Source organism: Nomascus leucogenys, chromosome 11 (genome assembly GCF_006542625.1).
Source record: "Nomascus leucogenys isolate Asia chromosome 11, Asia_NLE_v1, whole genome shotgun sequence".
Taxonomy (NCBI): Eukaryota; Metazoa; Chordata; class Mammalia; order Primates; family Hylobatidae; genus Nomascus; species Nomascus leucogenys.
Window position 1 is genome coordinate 107,099,669 of NC_044391.1, and position 21,313 is coordinate 107,120,981.

The 21,313-nt window shown below is 45.2% G+C and overlaps 1 protein-coding gene across 1 annotated transcript; it reads left to right on the top strand.

Annotated features, from left to right (window-relative positions):
- The first annotated feature begins 1,158 nt into the window (after window positions 1-1,158).
- LOC100597256 (nmrA-like family domain-containing protein 1) lies at window positions 1,159-21,022 on the top strand. The gene is made up of 5 exons (XM_030823125.1): window positions 1,159-1,292; window positions 10,763-11,012; window positions 15,020-15,210; window positions 19,479-20,085; window positions 20,411-21,022. Exons 2-4 carry the CDS (start codon window positions 10,922-10,924, stop codon window positions 19,656-19,658), a joined length of 462 nt encoding a protein of 153 aa, XP_030678985.1. The 5' UTR covers window positions 1,159-1,292; window positions 10,763-10,921; the 3' UTR covers window positions 19,659-20,085; window positions 20,411-21,022.
- Window positions 21,023-21,313: the final 291 nt, after the last annotated feature.

Consider the following 21,313-nt stretch of genomic DNA (forward strand, 5'->3'; position numbering starts at 1 on the left):
ACCCACCCTAATTATCTCATTTTATCTTGATTAGCTTTGTAAAGATCCTATCTTCAGGCTGGGCGTGGTGGCTCACGCCTGTAATCCCAGCACTTTGGGAGGCCAAGGCGGGTGGATAACTTGAGGTCATGAGTTCAAGACCAGCCTGGCCAACATGGTGAAATCCTGTCTGTATCAAAAATACAAAAATTATCCAGGTGTGGTGGCATGCGTCTGTATGCCTAGCTGCTTGGGAGGCTGAAGCAGGAGAATCACTTGAACCTGGGAGGCAGAGGTTGCAGTGAGCCAAAATCGCGCCACTGCACTCCAGCCTGGGCAACAGAGCAAGACTCTGTCTCAAAAAAAAAAAAAAAGAACCCTATCTCCAAATGAGGTCATATTCTGAGGTACTGGGGATGAGGACTTCAACAAGGATTTCCTTGGTGGAGGGAGGACACAATACAACCCCTGACACTGCCTCTGTTCAAGCCTTTAGTATTTCTCCCCTATGTCATTTCTTCAGCATAAGCTTAGGACTGTCCCTGCTTCCAGCATTGTCTTATTTCAACCCAGCCACTACTCTGCTGCCAGAAGATCTCGTAATACTGCTGTGGCTGTTGGGATAAGCCAAGCTCCTCACCATGCCTAGCATGCCCTTTGTGTTCTGGGCCTTTGCTCTCCTTCCGTCTTATTTCCTGCTGCTCACATAGCATTGTTGCAGCCATCACGACCCTGTGGGATCATTGCCCTGCCTTTGGGCTTGGCTGTGTGAAGCTTTTCCTGCCTGCGATGGTTTCTCTCCCTATACTCACTGATTAAATGACTCATGTTGGGTCTTCAGGCCAACTGCAGCATTATCTCCTCTGAGAAAACCTTCCCTAATTCTGGGTTTTTGTGCTTCTCCTCCATGATTTAGGTCCCTTGAGTTTCCTTTGCCATTCCCTTGTACTACAGTTTTATTTATTTATGACCTTAGCCCCCTTACAAGATCCACATCACCAGGACATCTAGTTCAATGCCTTGTATACCAAAGGCACTCAATACACATTTGCTGAACAAATAAATACACGAGTGAATCAGTCTTCATTTAGAAAATTGCAGTGTCACAGTGAGTAAGTGGACTAGTGGTAACAGGAACAAGGAGGGGCACAATAAAAGGTGTGGTAATTGGAGTGGTTTATAATTCTCACCGGAGAAGAAACAGCATTTCGGCTGGTGTCGCTGCTCCAGGGAAAGTTCTTCTACTCCACCGACTGTCTCTTTTCCTGGTAACATGGCCAGCAAGAAAGTAATTACAGTGTTTGGAGCAACAGGTAAAAAGTCTTTAATTTTTAGGGCATACTGACTTTGCTCACTCTCCTGTCTTACTGTTTGTAACTTTAGAGCCTGCAAGTGTGGGCTGAACAAAGAGCTCTTTGGAAGAAATTTTTTTAAGTATCCTATTGCTTTAGTTCTTGATGTGGTAAAGGGGTGGCATCATTTGATTTGTAACTTGATCTCAGCAGGACAAGGACACTGACGTAATCTCCCTTTCCCAGTCATGGGGCTAACTGGTTGGTATAAGTCTCATTTCAACATAAGCTATACTCTGAAGTCTTCTCTCCACTCACTTCCTAATAAGCAAAAGGTACAAGTGTGAGAGGCCTGGGGGTTTGTAGTGAATATCCAATGCCTGATCAATCTCCCGGGGAGTCTGCAAGGATGGAGTGTGTGGGCAGTTTGCATTCCTGGCTCCCTTACAGTTTGTTCCTCAACAGTCAGAGCCATCTTTGCACAATGTAAATCAAATCAGGTTATTCTCCTTCAATCTATTCTCATTTCAGCCTCCCAAGGATCCATTTGAAACTGTCAGATCATGTCAGGCCTCTGCTCCAAACCCTCTAAAAGATCCCAGCCCCATGGCACTCCCAGTAAAGTGCGAAGTCTTGCTAATGCCCTGCAACAGGGCCTTGGAAATGCCGTGTCAGAACTCTCTTCCTGCCACCCTCCTCTCACTCCGCTTCATTACCCTGGCTTTCTTGGTGTTCCTCCAAAACCATCCCACAATACAAAGGCTCTGGCCTTTGTATTGGCTGCTTCTTCAACCTAGAATGATCTCCCTCTGTTACTGATATGGTTTGGCTGTGTCCCCACCCAAATCTCATCTTGAATTGTATTCCCATAATCCCTATATGTCATAGGAGTGACCAGGTGGAGATAAATGAATGTTGGGGGAGGTTCCCCCAGCCTGTTCTCATGATAGTGAAACGGGAGAGTTCCCTGGTCCCCCACCACAGGATGTGCGACAGGGGTGTGGCTCTCTGTTCTGCCACTGCAAGCTCAAACTCTTTAAGGGAGGGGGAGCATGCATACGGGTAGGTGCAGGAACTGGGGCAAGTGCTTTTGGGCTCCGGCCCTATGGCAGCATCTAGGGGTGGGTGTCTGTAACTTTCAAAGCCCAAGTGTGCATGTATTACAGTGTACTCTTTTAGCCTTGCCATCTGCAGATGGCTTAAGGGTTAACCAGCTCTGTGAACCCTCTGCCTTTTTGCAAAAGGAGGGGGCTAGTGTGAAAACTTTCTGTATCCCAAGCTCTCATCCAGCATCCCAGAAGAATAAGGTCACACAGGGACTTGAAGGATGAATGAAGGGGTTTTATTGAATGGTGGAAGTGGCTCTCAGTGGGATGGATGGGGAGCTAGACAGGGGATGGAGTAGGAATATGATCTTCCCCTGGAGTTTGGCTGTCCAGTGGCTGATTCTTCGAATATCCTCATCCAAACTCCTCCTGACGTTCCTTCTCTTCTCTCCTCTGCTGCACCATTCTGCCGTCTGTTTGTCTCCTTGTCTCCTAGTCTGCTTCGGGAGCCTGGGGTTTGGGGCTTATATGGGTACAGGACAGGGGGTGTGGCAGGCCAAAAGGCAACTTTTGGGGTGCAAAAACAGGAATGCCTGTTTCTCACTTAGGGCAGCAGGTATCCAGGCTTAAGGGTGGGGCCTTTGCCAGGAACCACCCTCTTCTACCCAGTATTTCCCTGTCTCCTGTTTGTATCAATAGTGAGTTAGTTCTCACGAGATCTGGTGGTTTTACAAGGGGCTTCCCCCTTCACTGGGCACTCATTCTCTCTGCTGCCACCCTGTGAAGTGGTGTCTCCCACCATGATTGTAAGTTTCCTGAGACCTTCCTAGCCATGTGAAACTGTGAGTCAATTAAACCTCTTTTCTTTATAAATTACCCAGTGTTGGGTATTTCTTCACAGCAGCGTGAGAAAGGACTAAAACAGTTACCCACTGCTTTCTCCCTCATGCCATTCAGGTCTCTGCTTAGATGTTACCTTTTCCATGGGGACTTTCCAGACCTCTATATTTGAAATTGCAACTCTGCTTCCACACTGCCCATGTCTGGCTCCCTTCCTTACTTGAATTCTTCTATTTCTGCCTGTCTTTCCACACTAGAATATAAGCTCTATGAGAACAGGAATTTGTCTGGAGGAAGTCAAGGGCTAAAGCAGGAAGCAGAGTGAAATAAATTCTCAAAAATCAACAGTCAAGTATGATATTTAAAGGAGAAGAAGAGGCAATGGAGTGGGGGATGACTCTATTAATCGTTAGGGTGATGGTAAAGATGTTGGCTTTTCTTGAAAGAGAAAAGTGATCGAAGGGTTTGGTTTTGTCAGTGTGTTTGTGTTTAGCTACAGGATCTCACTGTGTTGCCTGGGCTGGAGTGTAGTGACTCTCACAGGAGCCATCATAGTACACAGCCTCAAACTCCTGGTCTCAAGTGATCTTCCCGCCTCAGCCTCCCAAGTAGCTGGGACTGCAGGATTGCAACAGCATGCCAGACATTGAAGGATTTTGAGCAGAGGAATGACATGACTTTGGTGTTAAAAGGATCATTTTAGCTTATGCTTTGTGAAGGGACTATAGGTGGTAAGGGCTGAAGCAGGGAGACCTGTTAGGAGGCGGTTGTCATAAAATAGGTGAGATGATAGTAGCTTATACCAGGGTGGTAGCAATGAGATTGTGGAGAGTGGTCAGATTCTGCAGAGGTCTTAAAAGTAGAGTTGGCAGGATTTGTTGGTGGACCAGATATCAGGGGTAAAAAGGGAAGAGTTGAAAATGACTCTGAAGTTTTATGGCTTGAGTAACTGGAAGAATAAAGTTGAGATTCACTGAAATACGGGAGACAGTGGGGAGGAGGAGGTCAGGAGCTCCTTAAACTTGAATTGGTCTCATTAAACTTGAATTGCCAACTAGGCATCCAGAGACTGGGTAGGCAGTTGGATAAGATTTTTGGGAGTGGCCAGTCACTCTATTAATTCTGTCTTCTAAATCTCTCTCAGATTTTTTCCATTCTCCCTCTTAGAAGCTTTTTCCACACTCCATTTGCCTTCTCTCCATGTTCTACCTTTAAACAGAATCATCTTTCAAATCTGATTAATTTTTCAAACCTTGTAGCCAGCTAATACCACCTTGTATCACATTCCCGTTCTCCTTCATTACTGCCCAAGATGTAAGCCCCTCTGGTTTTTAGTCTCAACCCTATATTTCTCCACGCATCCTTTCCCTGACTCCACATCTCAGACTCCCTTGCCTCCAAAACCTTCTCATGGTATCCTTCTGTTCCAACATCAACATCTTGCTAAATGCCCCCTCAACCTCTTTGAATAAATGGTCACACTTGTCTTTTCTCTCTCAATCCTCCCTGTTCATCATCACCACATCCAGTTAATCACCAAAATCCTGTTGATATCACCTTGTCAAAGAAAACTGTGAAAGACTTTGAAATGGGAAAAAAAGTTTGCTGGGTGTCCTTGCCCAGGGCACTGTTCTCACTTTTGTGAGCCTTTCCTTGTTTTTAAGATATTTATAACTATAAATTGTGGCAAACAGATAATAACGCAACCGATTCTTATCCATAGAAACGCTAACGAAGGCTGGGTATGGTGGCTCACGCCTGTAATCCCAGAACTTTGGGAGGTCGAGGTGGGCTGATCATGAGGTCAGGAGTTTCAGACCAGCCTGGCCAATATGGTAAAACACCATCTCTACTGAAAATACAAAAATTAGCCAGGCGTGGTGGTGGATGCCTTTAGTCCCAGCTACTCGGGAGGCTGAGGCAGGAGAATCACTTGAACCCAGGAGGCGGCAGTTGCAGTGAGCTGACATCATGCCACTGCACTCCAGCCTGGGCGACAGAGCAAGACTCCATCTCAAAAAAAAAAAAAAAAAAGAAATGCAAATGAATTGTGTCTGGTGGACCACAGTTGATTATCACCTGGTGGATATTGACTGGTTTTGTACATTCATTTTAGCATTTTAGCATTTTGGCATTCTTGATTGCCTATATATATGTGTGTTGTTTGAATTTTTCTTATAACATTGTACTGGTTCGCTCATTAATTAATGAGTTAAATAAAATTTTGACACATTCATTTTATGTGTGTATAAATTATTATTTTACTCTTTAAAAATGTATCCTTTAATAATCTGAGTATCTCTTAAATTTGCATTATTCCCTCCACCCGAATAACCCCTTCTAGCACAGGTCATTATCAACCTTTACCTAGATGATTTTAAAGCCCACTAATTGTACCCTTGTCTGTGGTCTCTCTATCCTATTCCACACTCTCCATTAACCAGAGCGCTTTCCCAGCATGTAATTCTGAACATACTGCTCAACTTCATAAAATCTCCTGCTCCTAGAACAAAGTGCAGCCCTCTAGGCCTATTTTGCTTCTCTAGCCTCATGTGTGGCATTGACCTGCAGTTCTCAGTCAGATTCATTTCAATTCTCTGAATTCACTGGCTTCTCTGTCACCTCTGGAATAGAGCACTTGCAATCAGCTTTGCATGCAACACACTCCACTTGCCTCTCTTCTCCCAATTCTTGTCTGAGGGTCTTTAGGGCTCACCTCTGTTACTACTTCCTTCAGGAAGCCTCCCTCTAGTCTGGGTTAGATGCTCCACTTATGTCCTCCTCTGGAGCCTGTATTCCCTCAGCCCTTTACCTCCTCCCCTAATAGCACATATCACACTGTATTACAATTGCTCTTTTTTTTTTCTTTTGAGACGGAGTCTCGCTCTGTCCCCCAGGCTGGAGGGCAGTGGCGCGATCTCGACTCACTGCAAGCTCTGCCTTCTGGGTTCAGGCGATTTTCCTGCGTCAGCCTCCCGAGCAGCTGGGACTAAAGGCGCCCGCCACTACGCCCGGCTAATTTTTTGTATATTTTAGTAGAGACGGGGTTTCACCATGTTAGCCAGGACGGTCTATAGTTGCTCTTTAATGATCTCCTCTGCTAGTCTGTAAACTCTGTGCAGGCTGGTGTCATGTTCAGGTTTGAATCCTGAAATCCTTACTTAAGCAGCTATAGGATCTGGAGTAAGTTCTTGACTCTTTAGGCCATAATCCAATATATTAGTAATGTCTTTCATAAATTATATCTTATATCCAACATGTTCAAAACTGCTATTGTTTACCACTACATCCCCAGGGCATAGCACAGCATGTGAAAGTCATTCAAAAACATGGTCCCAGGACAATAATAGAAACTTCCCTATAAAAATCCTTTTCAAGGACCATGACCCACCCTACCTACTCCAGCACCCCCCAACCCCCTGCAAAAAGCACAAATTATACTCAAATAGAAGGTACTTCAGTTTGTTTAGGTTTTTATTTTATAAAGTCAGAGTAAAATATTCAACCCACCTGCTTTTTAATTGTGAATGGTTCCATATAATGGCTATCCTAAGAGGGATGAAAAAGGGTTTTGTTTTACTTTCTCTAATTTATAAAGAAAAAAAGTTTATTTGATTAATGATTCTCGTGGCTGGGAAGTTCAAGATTGTGCATCTGCATCTGATGAGGGCCTAAGGCTGCTTCCACTCATGGTGGAAGGTAAAGGGGAGCTGGCATGTGCAGAGATCACATGGAGAGAGAGGAAGCAAGAGGGAGGGTGGAGGTGCCAGGCTCATTTTAACAGCCAGCTCTCACAGGAACTAATAGATGAGAACTCACCTCTGAGGGAGAGCATTAATCTATTCATGAGGGATCTGTTCCCATGACCCAAACACCTCCAGTTATGCTCCAGTATTGGGACTCACATTTCAACATGAGGTTTGGAGGGGACAAATATCCAAACCAGCACCCAGTGTTCTGCAATTTCACAGTGATGTGCATAAAGTGGGAGTTCATGTATCATTGTATTGGGCACTCAGTTACCTCTCAATCTGGAAACTCAGTTAATATCCTTGGACTCAGAGAAATTACTATTTTCTTAGATAATTTCAATACCTCTATCTATTTCTCATTCTTTAATTCTCCTGGCTTGATCTTCTAATTATTTTTCTCTCTCTTATTTTACTTGCTTTTTCTTTTCCCCCTTCTAATTCTGGGAGATTTCTCCAACTTTTTCTACTGACATTTTATTTCTGCTATAATAAAATTTTGAGAGCTGCTGCTTATCTTTTGAATGCTTGCTCTCTTTCTCAGTCTCTTCCCCTCTTTTTGGGCCGATATAGTGTTTGGAATACAAAACCTTTTCTAATCTCAGAGGATATTAATTCGGAGTCTTGCTCTGTCACCCAGGCTGGAGCGCAGTGGTGAGATCTTGGCTCACTGCAACCTCTGCCTCCTGGGTTCAAATGCTTCTCCTGCCTCAGCCTCCCAAGTAGCTGGGATTATAGGCACCTGCCACCACACCTGGCTAATTTTTGTATTTTTAGTGGAGAAGGGGTTTTACCATGTTGGCAAGACTGATCTTGAACTCTGATCTCAAGTGATCTGCCTGCCTCTACCTCCCAAAGTGCTGGGATTACAGGACTGAGCCACTGTGCCCGGCCCCAGAGGATATTAATTCTTTTTAATTTTTTTCTTCAGTTCTCTGGACTGTTTCTGTTTCCATCAGTTTGTTTATTTTGGTTTTGCCTTTCATGTTGGAGGCTTTCCTCAAACATCTGGTGAACTTTGGCTGTCTGTTCATATTTACTAGTAGACAATTTACTATGAAATTTACTATGAAACTCTGTGTGCAAAGACAGAGCGCACTGAATAACCCCTGATCCTCCTATAGGGTTATCAGTGGTATATTAGCTGGGGTCCCACAAGAAACAGGTGCCACACTCCTCCAGAGAAGCTGAGAAAAATTTAATAATGGTGGACAAGGAAGAGACCAATAAGGAATAAGTAAGCAACAAGAGGAAGGAGAAAAGGGCAAGAGAGATGACCAGAACTTGAGGACAGTAGCGATGTGAAGGGGGTCATCTCTCTTGCCCTTGGGTCTCTGGCTGATGTCTCTCATTGCCCAGACCCAACCTGAGGACACGAGAGCCCATTGACGGAATCCATAAGGATCAGCTGTTGAGTGCACTAAGTAGAAGAGAGAAAGTGAATATGGATAAACACAAAAAAGTATCCAGGACAGGTATCCAGCCAATTTGATGGAGCAACCCAAATGTTAGTAACCCAGCATAGCACCTGGCCTATATCACAGGATATTCCATAAATATTTGCAGGGTGAATACATTAGGCAAGTAATGATCATATCATAATCAGCCTTGAATGTGGTAAAAAATTTTTACAAGTTTTTAAATTTCTAAAAAAATATAGACCAGGGCCAGGTGCAGTGGCTCATGCCTGTAATCCCAGCACTTTGGGATGCTGAGGCAGGTGGATCCCCTGAGGTCAGGAGTTCGAGACCAGCCTGACCAACATGGCGAAACTCTGTAGCTACTAAAAATACAAAATTAGCTGGGCGCACGCCTGTAATCCCAGCTACTCGCAGACTGAGGTGGAGAATCGCTTGAACCCAGGAGGCAGAGGTTGTAGTGAACTGAGACTGCACCATTACACTCCAGCCTAGGCCACAAGAGCAAAACTCCATTTCAAACACACACACACACACACATACACACACATATATATATAGATATATAAAATATACATATATAAATATATAAAAAATATAAATATATATAAAATATCTGAGTGTATATATATATATATATAGAGAGAGAGAGTGCAGGAACCTCTTTTGATGAATTGTCTTAATAACCCCAATATAAGATCTTTTTTTTTTTTTTTTGAGACAGAGTCTCGCTCTGTTGCCCAGGCTGGAGTGCAGTGGCACAGTCTCAGCTCACTGCAAGCTCCGCCTCCCACGTTCACGCCATTCTCCTGCCTCAGCCTCTCCGAGTAGCTGGGACTACAGGCGCCCGCCACTACGCCCGGTTAATTTTTTGTATTTTTAGTAGAGACGGGGTTTCACCGTGGTCTCGATCTCCTGACCTCGTGATCCGCCCGCCTCGGCCTCCCAAAGTGCTGGGATTACAAGCGTGAGCCACTGTGCCCGGCCCAATATAAGATCTATAACCAGGTAAAAGTAGAATAATCGCCCTTATTGAATCTGGAGAACCTGTGGGCATCCCTCATTTTGACACTCTGCTCACTTGCCCTTCTTGTTGCCTCAAGCCTCTCCCACTCCTCTCTTCCCATGTCCTCTGCAAAAATGCCTCTGAAGAGGCCACAAAGAACTTAGTTTGAAAGCCATGGGAACATGTGAAGGGCCATGTAGCACCCCCTGCAGTAGACACTGCAGCAGCTGTATTCTGAATCATGAGATTTCTGACCTTTCAGTGAACATTCTTCCTGATCCTTCCTGTGTTTCTTCTTCTCTTGACCCTGCAGGGGCTCAAGGTGGCTCTGTGGCCAGGGCAATTTTGGAGAGCAAAAAATTTGCCGTGAGGGCAGTGACCAGGGATGTGACTCGACCAAATGCCCTGGAGCTCCAGCGCCTTGGAGCTGAAGTGGTAAAAGGTGACCTGAATGATAAAGCATCTGTAGACAGTGCCTTGAAAGGTGCCTATGGGGCCTTCTTGGTGACCAACTTCTGGGACGCTCTCAACAAAGATAAGGAAGTGTGTCAGGTAGAAACCAAATTGTTTCTTTTTTCCTTTTGAGTCCTTTCCTCTTACCCTCTGTAGCAGCTTCTTTCCTTCCTAGAAGGGGACAGGCCTTCAGTCTGGGCAAATATATGTCTTACATCCCTTTTGACATTTATAAAAAATATGTACTTTAAGTACTTGTTAAAGGTATCTTTGTAAAATTAATGTTATGTAGCATCTGTCTAGGTCTCAAGACCTTGAGTATTCGAGAGTGGCCGTTTAATGAAGCTGGTCATTGGATTCTCCACTTCTCACCATTTGTTTGTACGTGGCATGGGGGAGGTGGTAGCAAGTGTACCCCCAAATTTGAGGCTAGTTTGAGAGTGAAATGGAGAGAATAAAGATGTAATTTACACTTTATTTACACTTCAGATAGATAATTTGGGGATGGGTACATAGAAAAAGAAATAAAACAGCAAATAAACCCACAATTAATTAAATTCAGGGAAAATGAAAGTTTGTAGAAAAAGTAAATGTAGGCTGGGTGCAGTGGCTCACGCCTGTAATCCCAGCACTTTTGGAGGCCAAGGCAGGTGGATCACCTGAGGTCAGGAGTTCAAGACCAACCTGAACAACATGGTGAAACCCCATTTCTACTAAAAATACAAAATTAGCTGGGCGTGGTGGTGCATGCCTGTAATCCCAGCTACTTGGGAGGCTGAGCCAGGAGAATCACTTGAATCCAGGAGGCGGAAGTTGCAGTGAGCGGAAATCACCAGACTCTGTCTAAAAAAAAAAAAAAAGCGGTGGGGAGAGGAGGGAGGGGGGAGGTGGGGAGGTGGAAGAGATCCTGCTCTTAATATCTGTCCAAATGCAAATACACATACAGCAGCCTATACGAGGATTTACTTTTGACCCTCAGGGGAAGCTGGTGGCAGACTCCGCCAAGCATCTGGGTCTGAAGCACGTGGTGTACAGCGGCCTGGAGAACGTCAAGCGGCTGGCGGACGGCAAGCTGGAGGTGCCGCACTTTGACAGCAAGGGCGAGGTGGAGGAGTACTTCTGGTCCATTGGCATCCCCATGACCAGTGTCCGTGTGGCGGCCTACTTTGAAAACTTTCTCGCGGCGTGGCAGCCCGTGAAAGCCTCTGATGGAGATTACTACACCTTGGGTAAAACGAAGTGAAAGCACACTAGGCACCTGGTTGCCCTCCTCTCCACTCACCTGCCTCCCTCTCTCCCTTCTTGCCCCTCTGCAGTGGACACCTATCATCTGAGTGTCTTCTATGTGTTTAGCCCTGTGTGAAGTGCTGAGAGGGACGCCAAACTGTCCTCGGATTCTCCAGGGCACTACACTAAGTTGTTCTTCCAGGGCAGAGAACTAGATCTGGGATCAGAAGCACAAAGGGTTACATTTCCAATCTCAACATTCCGACCCTCCTTAATGTAAGTACTGGAGTTAGCTGTGTGACCTCCAGCCTCCGTTTCCTTAGGTTATTTATTTTTTATTTTTTGAGACGGAGTCTTGCTCTGTCGCCCAGGCTGGAGTGCAGTGGCGCAATCTCGGCTCACTGCAAGCTCCGCCTCCCGGGTTCACGCCATTCTCCTGCCTCAGCCTCTCCGAGTAGCTGGGACTACAGGCGCCCGCCACCACGCCCGGCTAATTTTTTTGTACTTTTAGTAGAGACGGGGTTTCACCGTGGTCTCGATCTCCTGACCTCGTGATCCGCCCTCCTCGGCCTCCCAAAGTGCTGGGATTACAAGCGTGAGCCATGGCGCCCGGCCTCCTCAGGTTATTTTTATTTTATTTTTTGAGATGGAGTCTTGCTCTGTCACCCAGGCCGTAGTGCAGCAGTGCGATCTTGGCTCACTGCAACCTCCACAGCCTGGGTTCAAGTGATTCTTGTGCCTCAGCCTCCTGAGTGGCTGGGATTACACGAACCCGCCACCACGCCCTGCTAATTTTTGCATTTTTTAATAGATACGGGGTTTCACCATGTTGGCCAGGCTAGTCTCAAACACCTGAACTCAAGGGATCCAGCCAATTCAACCTCCCAAAATGCTGGGATTACAGGTGTAAGCCACCACGCCTGGCAGATTCCTCAAGGTTTAACGGGAAAATTGCACGAGATGACTTTTTTTTTTTTTGAGTCTGAGTCTCTGTTGCCCAGGCTGGAATGCAGTGGGTCTTTTGCCCATACTGGGTTTCATTGCTCACTGTGCAGCCTTGAACTTTTGGGCTCAAGCATCCTCCTACCTCAGCCCCTTGAGTAGCTAGGACTGTAGGTGTATACCATCACATCTGGCCAATTATTATTTTATTTTATTTTTGAAGAAATGGGGTCTCTCTTTGTTGCCCAGGCTGGTCTTGAACTCCTGGGCTCAAGTGATCCTCCCGCCTCTGCCTCCCAAAGTGCTGTGATTACAGGTGTGAGCCACCATGCTCAGCCTCAGGATGACTTCTAAGAGCCCTTCTAGCTCATCCATCTGAACTTCTGTGGCAACAATGGAGGAAAAGTGTTCTTCTGATCTAGGTCCCATGGTCAGAATTAGAGCTGAGAGGGACTGTGACCTGCCTGGGAGACAGGTTTCCAGGCCCCACCTGCAGAGAGTCCAATTCTATAGGTCTGGGTTGAGGCCTGGGAGAATGTAGTTTTAACAAGGACTCCGGGTAATTCCAACGCTGCTGGTCCACTGGCCGGCATTCCCCTTCCCTTTGGGGACACTTTCTGTGGCCATGGTCAGTGTTGGCCTTTGTGCAGTGGGGGGAATGTGGGAATACCAATGACAATTCAGGCTTTCTTCCTAGATTCAGAATTAACACTCACTAGAAGCCGGGAGGGGTGGCCTATGGTCCCAGCTACTCAGGAAGCTTAGGTGACAGGATTGTTTGAAATAGAATGAGGGAGGAGAGGGTAGTAAGAGGTGAGGTCAGAACTAACAGAGGGTCTGGTTGTGTAAGCTTTGTAAACAACTGGCTTTTCCTCTGAGGGACACAGAGAACTATCAGAAGGTTCTGAGCAGACACAGCCGGGTGTGGTAGCTCATGCTTGTAATCCCAGCACTTTGGGAGGCCGTGGCAGGCGGATCTCTTGAGGCCAGGAGTTTGAGACCGGCCTGGCCAAGATGATGAAACCCCGTCTCTACTAAAAGTACAAAAATTAGCTGGGTGGGGTGGCGGGTGCCTGTAATCCCAGCTACCAGGGAGGCTGAGGTGGGCGAATTACTTGAACCCGGGAGGCAGAGGTTGCAGTGAGCTAGGATTACACTACTGCACTCCAGCATGGGTGACACAGCGAGACTCCGTCTCAAAAAAAAGAAGGTTCTGAACAGAGGTAACATTCACCTGAGCTGAGTTTTTTACAGGGTCACTCTGATTTTTATGTTGAAAAGAGACTATGAAAGGGCAAGAGTTTGGCCAGGCGTGGTGGCTCATACCTGTAATCTCAGCACTTTGGGAAGCTGAGGCCAGTGGATTGTGAGGTCAGGAGTTTGAGACCAGCCTGGTCAAGATAGTGAAACCCCATCTCTACTAAAAATACAAAAATTCGCTGAGCATGCGTGCCTGTAATCCCAGCTACTCGGGAGGTTGAGGCAGGAGAATTGCTTGAACCCAGCAGGCGGAGGTTGCAGTGAGCCGAGATCGCACCACTGCACACTCTAGCCTGGGTGACAGAGCAAGGCTCCGTCTCAAAAAAAATTTTTTTTTTTTTGTATTTTTAGTAGAGACGGGGTTTCACCGTGTTAGCCAGGATGGTCTTGATCTCCTGACCTCACGATCCATCTGCCTCGGCCTCCCAAAGTGCTGGGATTACAGGCATGAGCCACCGTACCTCCGCTGCTATAGCATTTCTGATGGGCTGCCTGGCCAACATGGTGAAACACTATCTCTACTAAAAATATAAAAATCAGCCTGGTGTGGTAGCGGGTGCCTGTAATTCCAGCACTTTGGGATCCGAGGCCAAGGCAGGCGGATCACGAGGTCAGGAGATCAAGACCATCCTGGCTAACACGGTGAAACCCCGTTTCTACTAAAAATACAAAAAATTAGCTGGTCTTACTGGCGGGTGCCTGTAGTCCCAGCTATTCAGGGGGCTGAGGCAGGAGAACGGCGTGAACCCATGAGGCATTGCTTGCAGTGAGCAGAGATCGCACCACTGCACTCCAGCCAGGACGAAAGTGCAAGACTTCGTCTGAAAAAAAAAAAAAAAAAAAAAAGAAAGGGCAAGAGTGGAAATAAGGAGACAAATTTTGCAATAACTCAAGTCACGGATGATGGTGGCTTGGACCAGGGTGGTAGCATTGAAGATGATGAGAATTGGCCAGATTTTGTACATATCGTGCATATGATTTCCAAAAAAAAACAAAAAAAAAAAAACAAAAAAAGGATATGGGATGTGAGAGAAATGTCAAGGCTGACTATAAGATTTATGACCTGAGAAATCAGAATGATAGGGTTGCCATTAGCTGAGGTGGAGGCTGTAGGGAAGCAGGTTGGGGGGTGTAAGAGTTCAGTTTCGGGCCTGTTGAGTTGAAGATGTCTATTGAACAGTCAGGTAAGGATTTGAGTACGTAGTGGGACACATGAGTCTGGAATTCAGCAGAAGTTTTGGCTGGAGATACATTTAATCATACTTTACATAGAGAATATATTTAGTAAATGGTTGCTCTTTTAAATCAATATCGAGGCACTATAGTATTCTCTTTTTTAAAATTTTTTTTTGAGATGAAGTCTTGTTTTGTTACCCAGGCTGAAGTGCAGTGGCACGATCTCGGCTCACTGCAACCTCTGCCTTCTGGGTTCAAGTGATTCTCCTGCCTCAGTCTCTGGAGTAGCTGGGATTACAGGCACGCACCATCACACCTGGCTAATTTTTGTATTTTTAGTAGAGACAGAGTTTCGCCATGTTGGCCAGGCTGGTCTTGAACTTCTGACCTCAGGTGGTCCACCCTCCTCGGCCTCCCAAAGTGTTGGGATTACAGGCGTGAGCCACTGCACTCAACCTGTAATTTCTCAAACAAAACCTTGTAACTGTGTATAGATTGCGGCCACTGGGTTTTACATTGCCTTCCCACGTCTTTTGTTTAAATGATTGATTAGTTTGGGTTGGTGGGACCTACCAAGGATGTGATATAATTAACTATTTATCTTTTTCTATTTTTTTTTTTTTTAAACTAGCTGTACCGATGGGAGATGTACCAATGGATGGTATCTCTGTTGCTGATATTGGAGCAGCCGTCTCTAGCATTTTTAATTCTCCAGAGGAATTTTTAGGCAAGGCCGTGGGGCTCAGTGCAGAAGCACTAACTATACAGCAATATGCTGATGTTTTGTCCAAGGTTTTGGGGAAAAAAGTCCGAGATGCAAAGGTGAGTTCTTAGGGGACATCCATGTGATCACAAGAGGCCACCTTGGTTAACATTCCACTGACTTACAAATTTTGGTAGACTCTCTGTGGATTTAGGCAGGATTGAACTTAAACTTTCAGAAGAAATTGAGAAGGACTGTGGTTCCATAAATCTACGGACTTAGGGTTAATTGACTTGTAAAAGTTAAATTACTTTTGAGTGGAAAGAACGTAGAATGTGAAGATTGAGATACAGCCTTTTCACACACACGATCCCAACTCCTCGCATAAGCCCTTGCTGCTGACTACTTCGGTTGTCCAGAGCTAGCTGATGTGGAACAAGGCACTTAGCTTCATTGAACCTCAGCTTCCTCAGTTGCAAAGTGGTGACTGATAGTATCTACTTCGGGTGTTCTTGTGAAAATTACAGAGAATATATTTAAAGGGCTTATCATAGTGTTTGGCACATGGCAGAGATGTATTGAGTCTCTATTATGAACCCAGTGCTACTTTAAGGAATTTGCAGCAAGGTAAAAATATTGATGCCCATCAGGTCGCCATGATCATTATAAGACATAACACTATAGGTGCTTAATTGTGTTGTTCAGACTATCTGTGCTATAGACGACTAGAAAACAGTGGAAGAAGGTTTCATGGAAGACGTGGGCTTGAGTTGGTCCTTGAGGGAACATGACTGTGTATAGACAGAGGAGGCACCAAGAAGGCTGGCCTGGCTAATTCTAGAATAAACACGACAAACCAGAGGCAGTATGGGAAGGAGGCAAATTCTGGCTCTGCCTCTGTCCTTGGTAATTTACTTAACCCCTCTCCATCTCAGTTTCTTCATGTGTTCCAAAAAAAGTTGTTATACCTTCTTCATGGGATCATTGTGAGGATGAAATGAGATCTGTACAGCAAGTGCTTGGCACTGGGTCTGGCACTTAGTGAGCCCTCAACAACTGATCATGCTATACATCATGCAGGAATGGCCTCCTTGTGTGGGTGGCTGCCTTCTTGGGCTTGGGGGTAAGTTATTTTCTCCAGGGAATTGTGCCTGGCCAGGACAGACTTTTTACAGAAGAGTGAGAATTGGTGACATTGAGCATTACCAGCCATTTCCCCAAGCAGGCATTGATAAGAGGAAGGGAAAAGAAAACAGGCTGTTTTCAGGGTACAATGACAGAGTTGAGTAGTTCCAACAGAGACCTTATGGCCCACAAAGCCTACAATATTTATATCTAGGCCTTTAAAAAAAAGTTTGTTTCCCAGCACTTTGGGAGGCCAAGGAGGGTGGATCACGAGGTCAGGAGTTTGAGACCAGCCTGGCCAACACGGTAAAACCCTGTCTCTACTAAAAATACAAAAATTAGCTGGGCATGGTGGTGGGCGCTTGTAATCCCAGCTACTGGGGAGGCTGAGGCAGGAAAATCGTTTGAACCCAGGAGGTGGAGGTTGCAGTGAGCCAAGATTGCGCCATTGCACTCCAGCCTGGGCGACAGGGCGAGACTCTGTCTTAAAAAAAAAAACCAAAAGTTTGTTGACTTGTGTTCTAGAACATTTCCTAGAATTAGGGATAGAAGGTTGGTTCTTGTTTGGATCAACAGCTCTTGGTCCAATGATTCTAGAGGGGATCTCTAGATTCCCAATTCAGCCTCGGGTACTGAAGTTGTGAGGAGGCAAAGAGATATATTTTTTTTTTTTCTGGAAAACCAGTGTGGGAGTCAATCCAGCCACAAAACCACATCTGGTTATCTCATTGAAGCCACACACACATTTCTTGGAGAGATTGTTACTCCTGAACCCAAGAAGGCAGCCACCCACTCAAAGATGGGCTCACAAGAGGATCTGCAAGGTTCCTTGCACCTGGGTGTACATTTACTTCTCAGTGACCCTTCTCCCAGGCCATTTGCATTTGGGTCATATATTCATTTTGTCTTGTGGGTTTGAACTCTGTAAGGAAGGAGAGAAAGAGAGCGTGAATGTAGGGGCTGAGTGTGTGTATTGATTCTCAGAGGATGCAGTAGACGTTGTTCTGAATTGCTCAGAACCTTCCAAGCATCTGTTAGTCACATACTTGGTCCCTGAGACTTCTTAGTATGCAAATTGTTTTATAATGCAGCTGAAGCTCCTCTGGCACCACAGACTGTAGGGCATCAGAGGCTGGAACTTCTATAGAATGGTCTGACAATTCCGGGGATGGGTGCATCTGGCCACAAGGTGGCGCTCCAGCCCTCACGGTCTGACTTCCTCCTACCTCCTCAAGCAGGTGTGAAATGTCTGGTTGAAACTGTCTAACCCCCAAAGGAAGATAGTTTTCCCAGAAAGTGAGACACAACAGAACAGACCTCCTTCCTTCAAAAATCTGCAGTAAAAGAATCCCTTATTTTACTGAAGCACATTTGGTATCAAAGTTATGGATGAAAGAGCGACTCAAGGAGACAGACATGGAAGAATCTTCCATGCTTCTCACATAGACTTCTATTTCCAAACTCATTTCAAGTTTTCAGTGCTTTTCTGATTTCAAAAATAGCAACTGCTTATTGAAGAAAACTCAGAAAATTATGAAAAAGAAAATACAAATCACACGTAGTTCAATCTCTCAGAGATAGCTACTGTTAAGATTTGACAGTTTGTCTTGCCTTTTCCAGTATATATAAGTATGTATATATATGTATATATACGGTATAGACTTATATACATTTATTGCATTAAATATATACATATGTATATGTATATATAAGTATGTGTATATATGTATATATTAATGCAATTATTAAATTGTATTATTGTGTTAAATATATACATATATATACACACACATATATAATATACATATGTATCTATTTAACACAATTAAAATAACACTAAATGTACCATTTTGTTTCTGGCCTTTTCAGTTAATCTTATGAGAATTTTTCTATTTTGTTAAACTTCTCCAAAAACATTAAACTGCATTATGTTCTGCGAGTAGATGTACCACACTTAATTCTACCATTTCTCTATTGTTGGCCATGCAGGTTGTTCTTAATTTTCTCATTATTATGAATGCATGTGACAATCATCGTTTTACCTAAGTTGTTTGTGTCTGTCACGTTTTTTAAAGGCCGAGTAAAATTGCAAAGTCAGAGTCTATCTCTGAGGGCTAAAGACAGATTATACTGGATCCAATAGAAATGATTTTAGCTAATTCAGTAGGGGGAATTATGGATCTAGTTAGTGTTAGAAAGGATTCAAGGAGTGGATTTTATGGAAGGTGACAGAAGGCAGCTCAGCTGGTGTGGGATGGGTTCCATTTCTGCTTGGGCCTGGGCCTTGGCAAAGGCTGGGGCAATTGGAGGTAAAATACAGACCTCTAACCAAGAAAGGGAGCGAGGATGGATGGGCCATCAGCCAGGTGAGAAGGAGAGCCTGGTGCCAGAGACAGGGGGTCTTGATGCCGCATGGAGGCCCAGGTGGGTGGACGGTTTCAGAGGGCTGGTGGGGGGAATACAAAGAGGAAGTGTAGGCAAAAGCACTGTGAGGTGCTATTCACATGAAGGCTGGTACAGATCTACAGTACCTTACCCAAAAAGCTTGGGGCCAGAAATAATTCAGCTTTAGGAATCTTTCAGCTTTTAGATAGGTTATTGTCTACATATATTATATAACATCACCAGCAGGGGCTGGAGCAGGAACCTGTAATCAAACACATCTGCATCTCTGCAGGCAAATATTTGAATGTTTCCACTAAATGGTATAATTAAAGACCATAAATAGCTTCACATAGTTAGATCAGGTTTGCCACTAATTTAGTTCAAAAAGGTCAGTTTGCTGCCAAATGGCTTATGGGGGAAAAAAAAAAAACTTTAGAGTCTCTTGGATTTTGGAGTTAGGCTAAAGAATTGTGGACCTGGCTGGGTGAGGTGGCTCACACCTGTAACCCCAGCACTTTGGGAGGCAGAGGCAGGCGGATCACCTGAGGTCAGGAGTTAGAGACCAGGCTGGCCAACATGGCGAAACCCCGTCTCTACCAAAAATACACAAAATTAGTCGGGCGCGGTGGCGGGTGCCTGTAATCCCAGCTACTCAGGAGGCTGAGGAAGGAGAATTACTTGAACTCGGAGGGCAGAGGTTGCAGTGAGCCGAGATCGCGCCACTGCACTCCAGTCTGAGTGACAGAGTGAGATACCGTCTTAAAAAAAAAAAAAAAAGAATTATGGAATGGTATCATCATTAAGGTGAATAATGTCATTTCAAACTATTTTAAGTATGGACTATAACATTTTCTGTCTTCTTATTTGTTCTTAAAAGATTACCCCGGAAGCTTTCGAGAAGCTAGGATTCCCTGCAGCGAAGGAAATAGCCAATATGTGTCGTTTCTATCACATGAAGCCAGACCGAGATGTCAAGCTCACCCACCAACTAAATCCCAAAGTCAAAAGCTTCAGCCAGTTTATCTCGGAGAACCAGGGAGCCTTCAAGGGCATGTAGAAAATCAGCTGTTCAGATAGGCCTCTGAACCACACAGCCTCTTTCCTCTCTGATCCTTTTCCTCTTTACAGCAAACATTCATGTTGACAGAACTTGCTGGAATGCAATTGTTTGCAACATCGAAGGATTTCCTGCAGTCACCTCTTCAGTAGGAAGCATTGCATTGGTGATAGGACGCAGTAATCTGATTCACATTTAACTTGCTAGTTAGTGATAAGGATGGTACACCTGTTTGGTAAAATGAGCAGCCTCGGAACTTGGAGCTTCTCTCCTGACACTAATGGGAGGGCAGATTATACTGGGATTTCTCCCGGGTGAGTGATTTCAAGCCCTAACGCTGAAATTCTCCTAGGCGGCTCCAGTTTTCTCAACTGCATTGCAAAATTCCCAGTGAACTTTTAAGTAATTTTAACTTAAAAAAGCGAACATCGGCCGGGCACAGTGGCTCACGCCTGTAATCCCAGCACTTTGGGAGGCCGAGGTGGGCGGATCACCTGAGGTTGGGAGTTCGAGACCAGCCTGACTAACATGGAGAAACCTCATCTCTACTAAAAATACAAAATTAGCCGGGCGTGGTGGTGTGTGCCTGTAATCCCAGCTTCTCTGGGGGGTGGGGGGGGGGCTGAGGCAGGAGAATCGCTCGAACCCGGGAGGCGGAGGTTTCGGTGAGCCGAGATTGTGCCATTGCACTCCAGCCTGGGCAACAAGAGTAAAACTCCGTCTCAAAAAAAAACAACAAAAAAAACCCGAACATCTTTGTAGAGAATTTTCTGGGGAACATGGTGTTCAATGAACAAGCACAAGCAATGGAAATGCTAAAATTCAGTTTTGCCTCAAGATTGGAAGTTTATTTTCTGACTCATTCATGAAGTCATCTATTGAGCCACCATTCAATTATTCATCTACTAATTCCTTGATCCTTCATTTATCCATTCTGCAAACTTTTCTTGAGCACCAGCACGGGTGGCCATTTGTGGACTTCTCTTCATTCCTATGTGTTTTCTTATCAAAGTGATCCATTCTCGAAAGGCTCCTTTCCAGTTTGTGGTTGGGTTCAAGTCATGCCAGGGCCAGAGGGCCCATCTCCTCATTTAGCTCTAGGCAAAATCCAGGGGATCTGCAGTGGGGAGCGGGGGCAGGAAGCTGGAGGGAAGGCCTGTGAAGGGTAGGGATGTGGAGAGAGGAGGTGACAGAAGGACCCCATAGGACCTTTCTATATCTCTGGCTTAGCATTTTCTATATCATATTGTAATCATCTTATTTGCTAGTTTTCTTCCTTACTGTGAGTGACTTACACTCATCTTTATCCCAGTGCCTGGTACATAATAAGTGATCAATAATTGTTGATTGACTAAATGAGTAAATAATTCTATCATTACAAGAAAAGAGTGGCCAGGCACAGTGGCTCATACCTGTCATCCCAGGACTTTGGGGGAGGCTGAGGTGGGTGGATCGCCTGAGCCCAGGAGTTTAAGACTAGCCTGGGCAACATGGTGAGACCCTCTCTCTGGAAAAGAACAATTAGCCAGGCCATGGTGTTGTGCTCCTTTGGTCCCAGCTACTTGGAGGCCGAGGTTGCAGGATCACCTGAGCCTGGAGGTTGAGGCTGCAGTGAGCCGTGATCATGCCACTGCACTCCAGCCTGGGTGACAGAG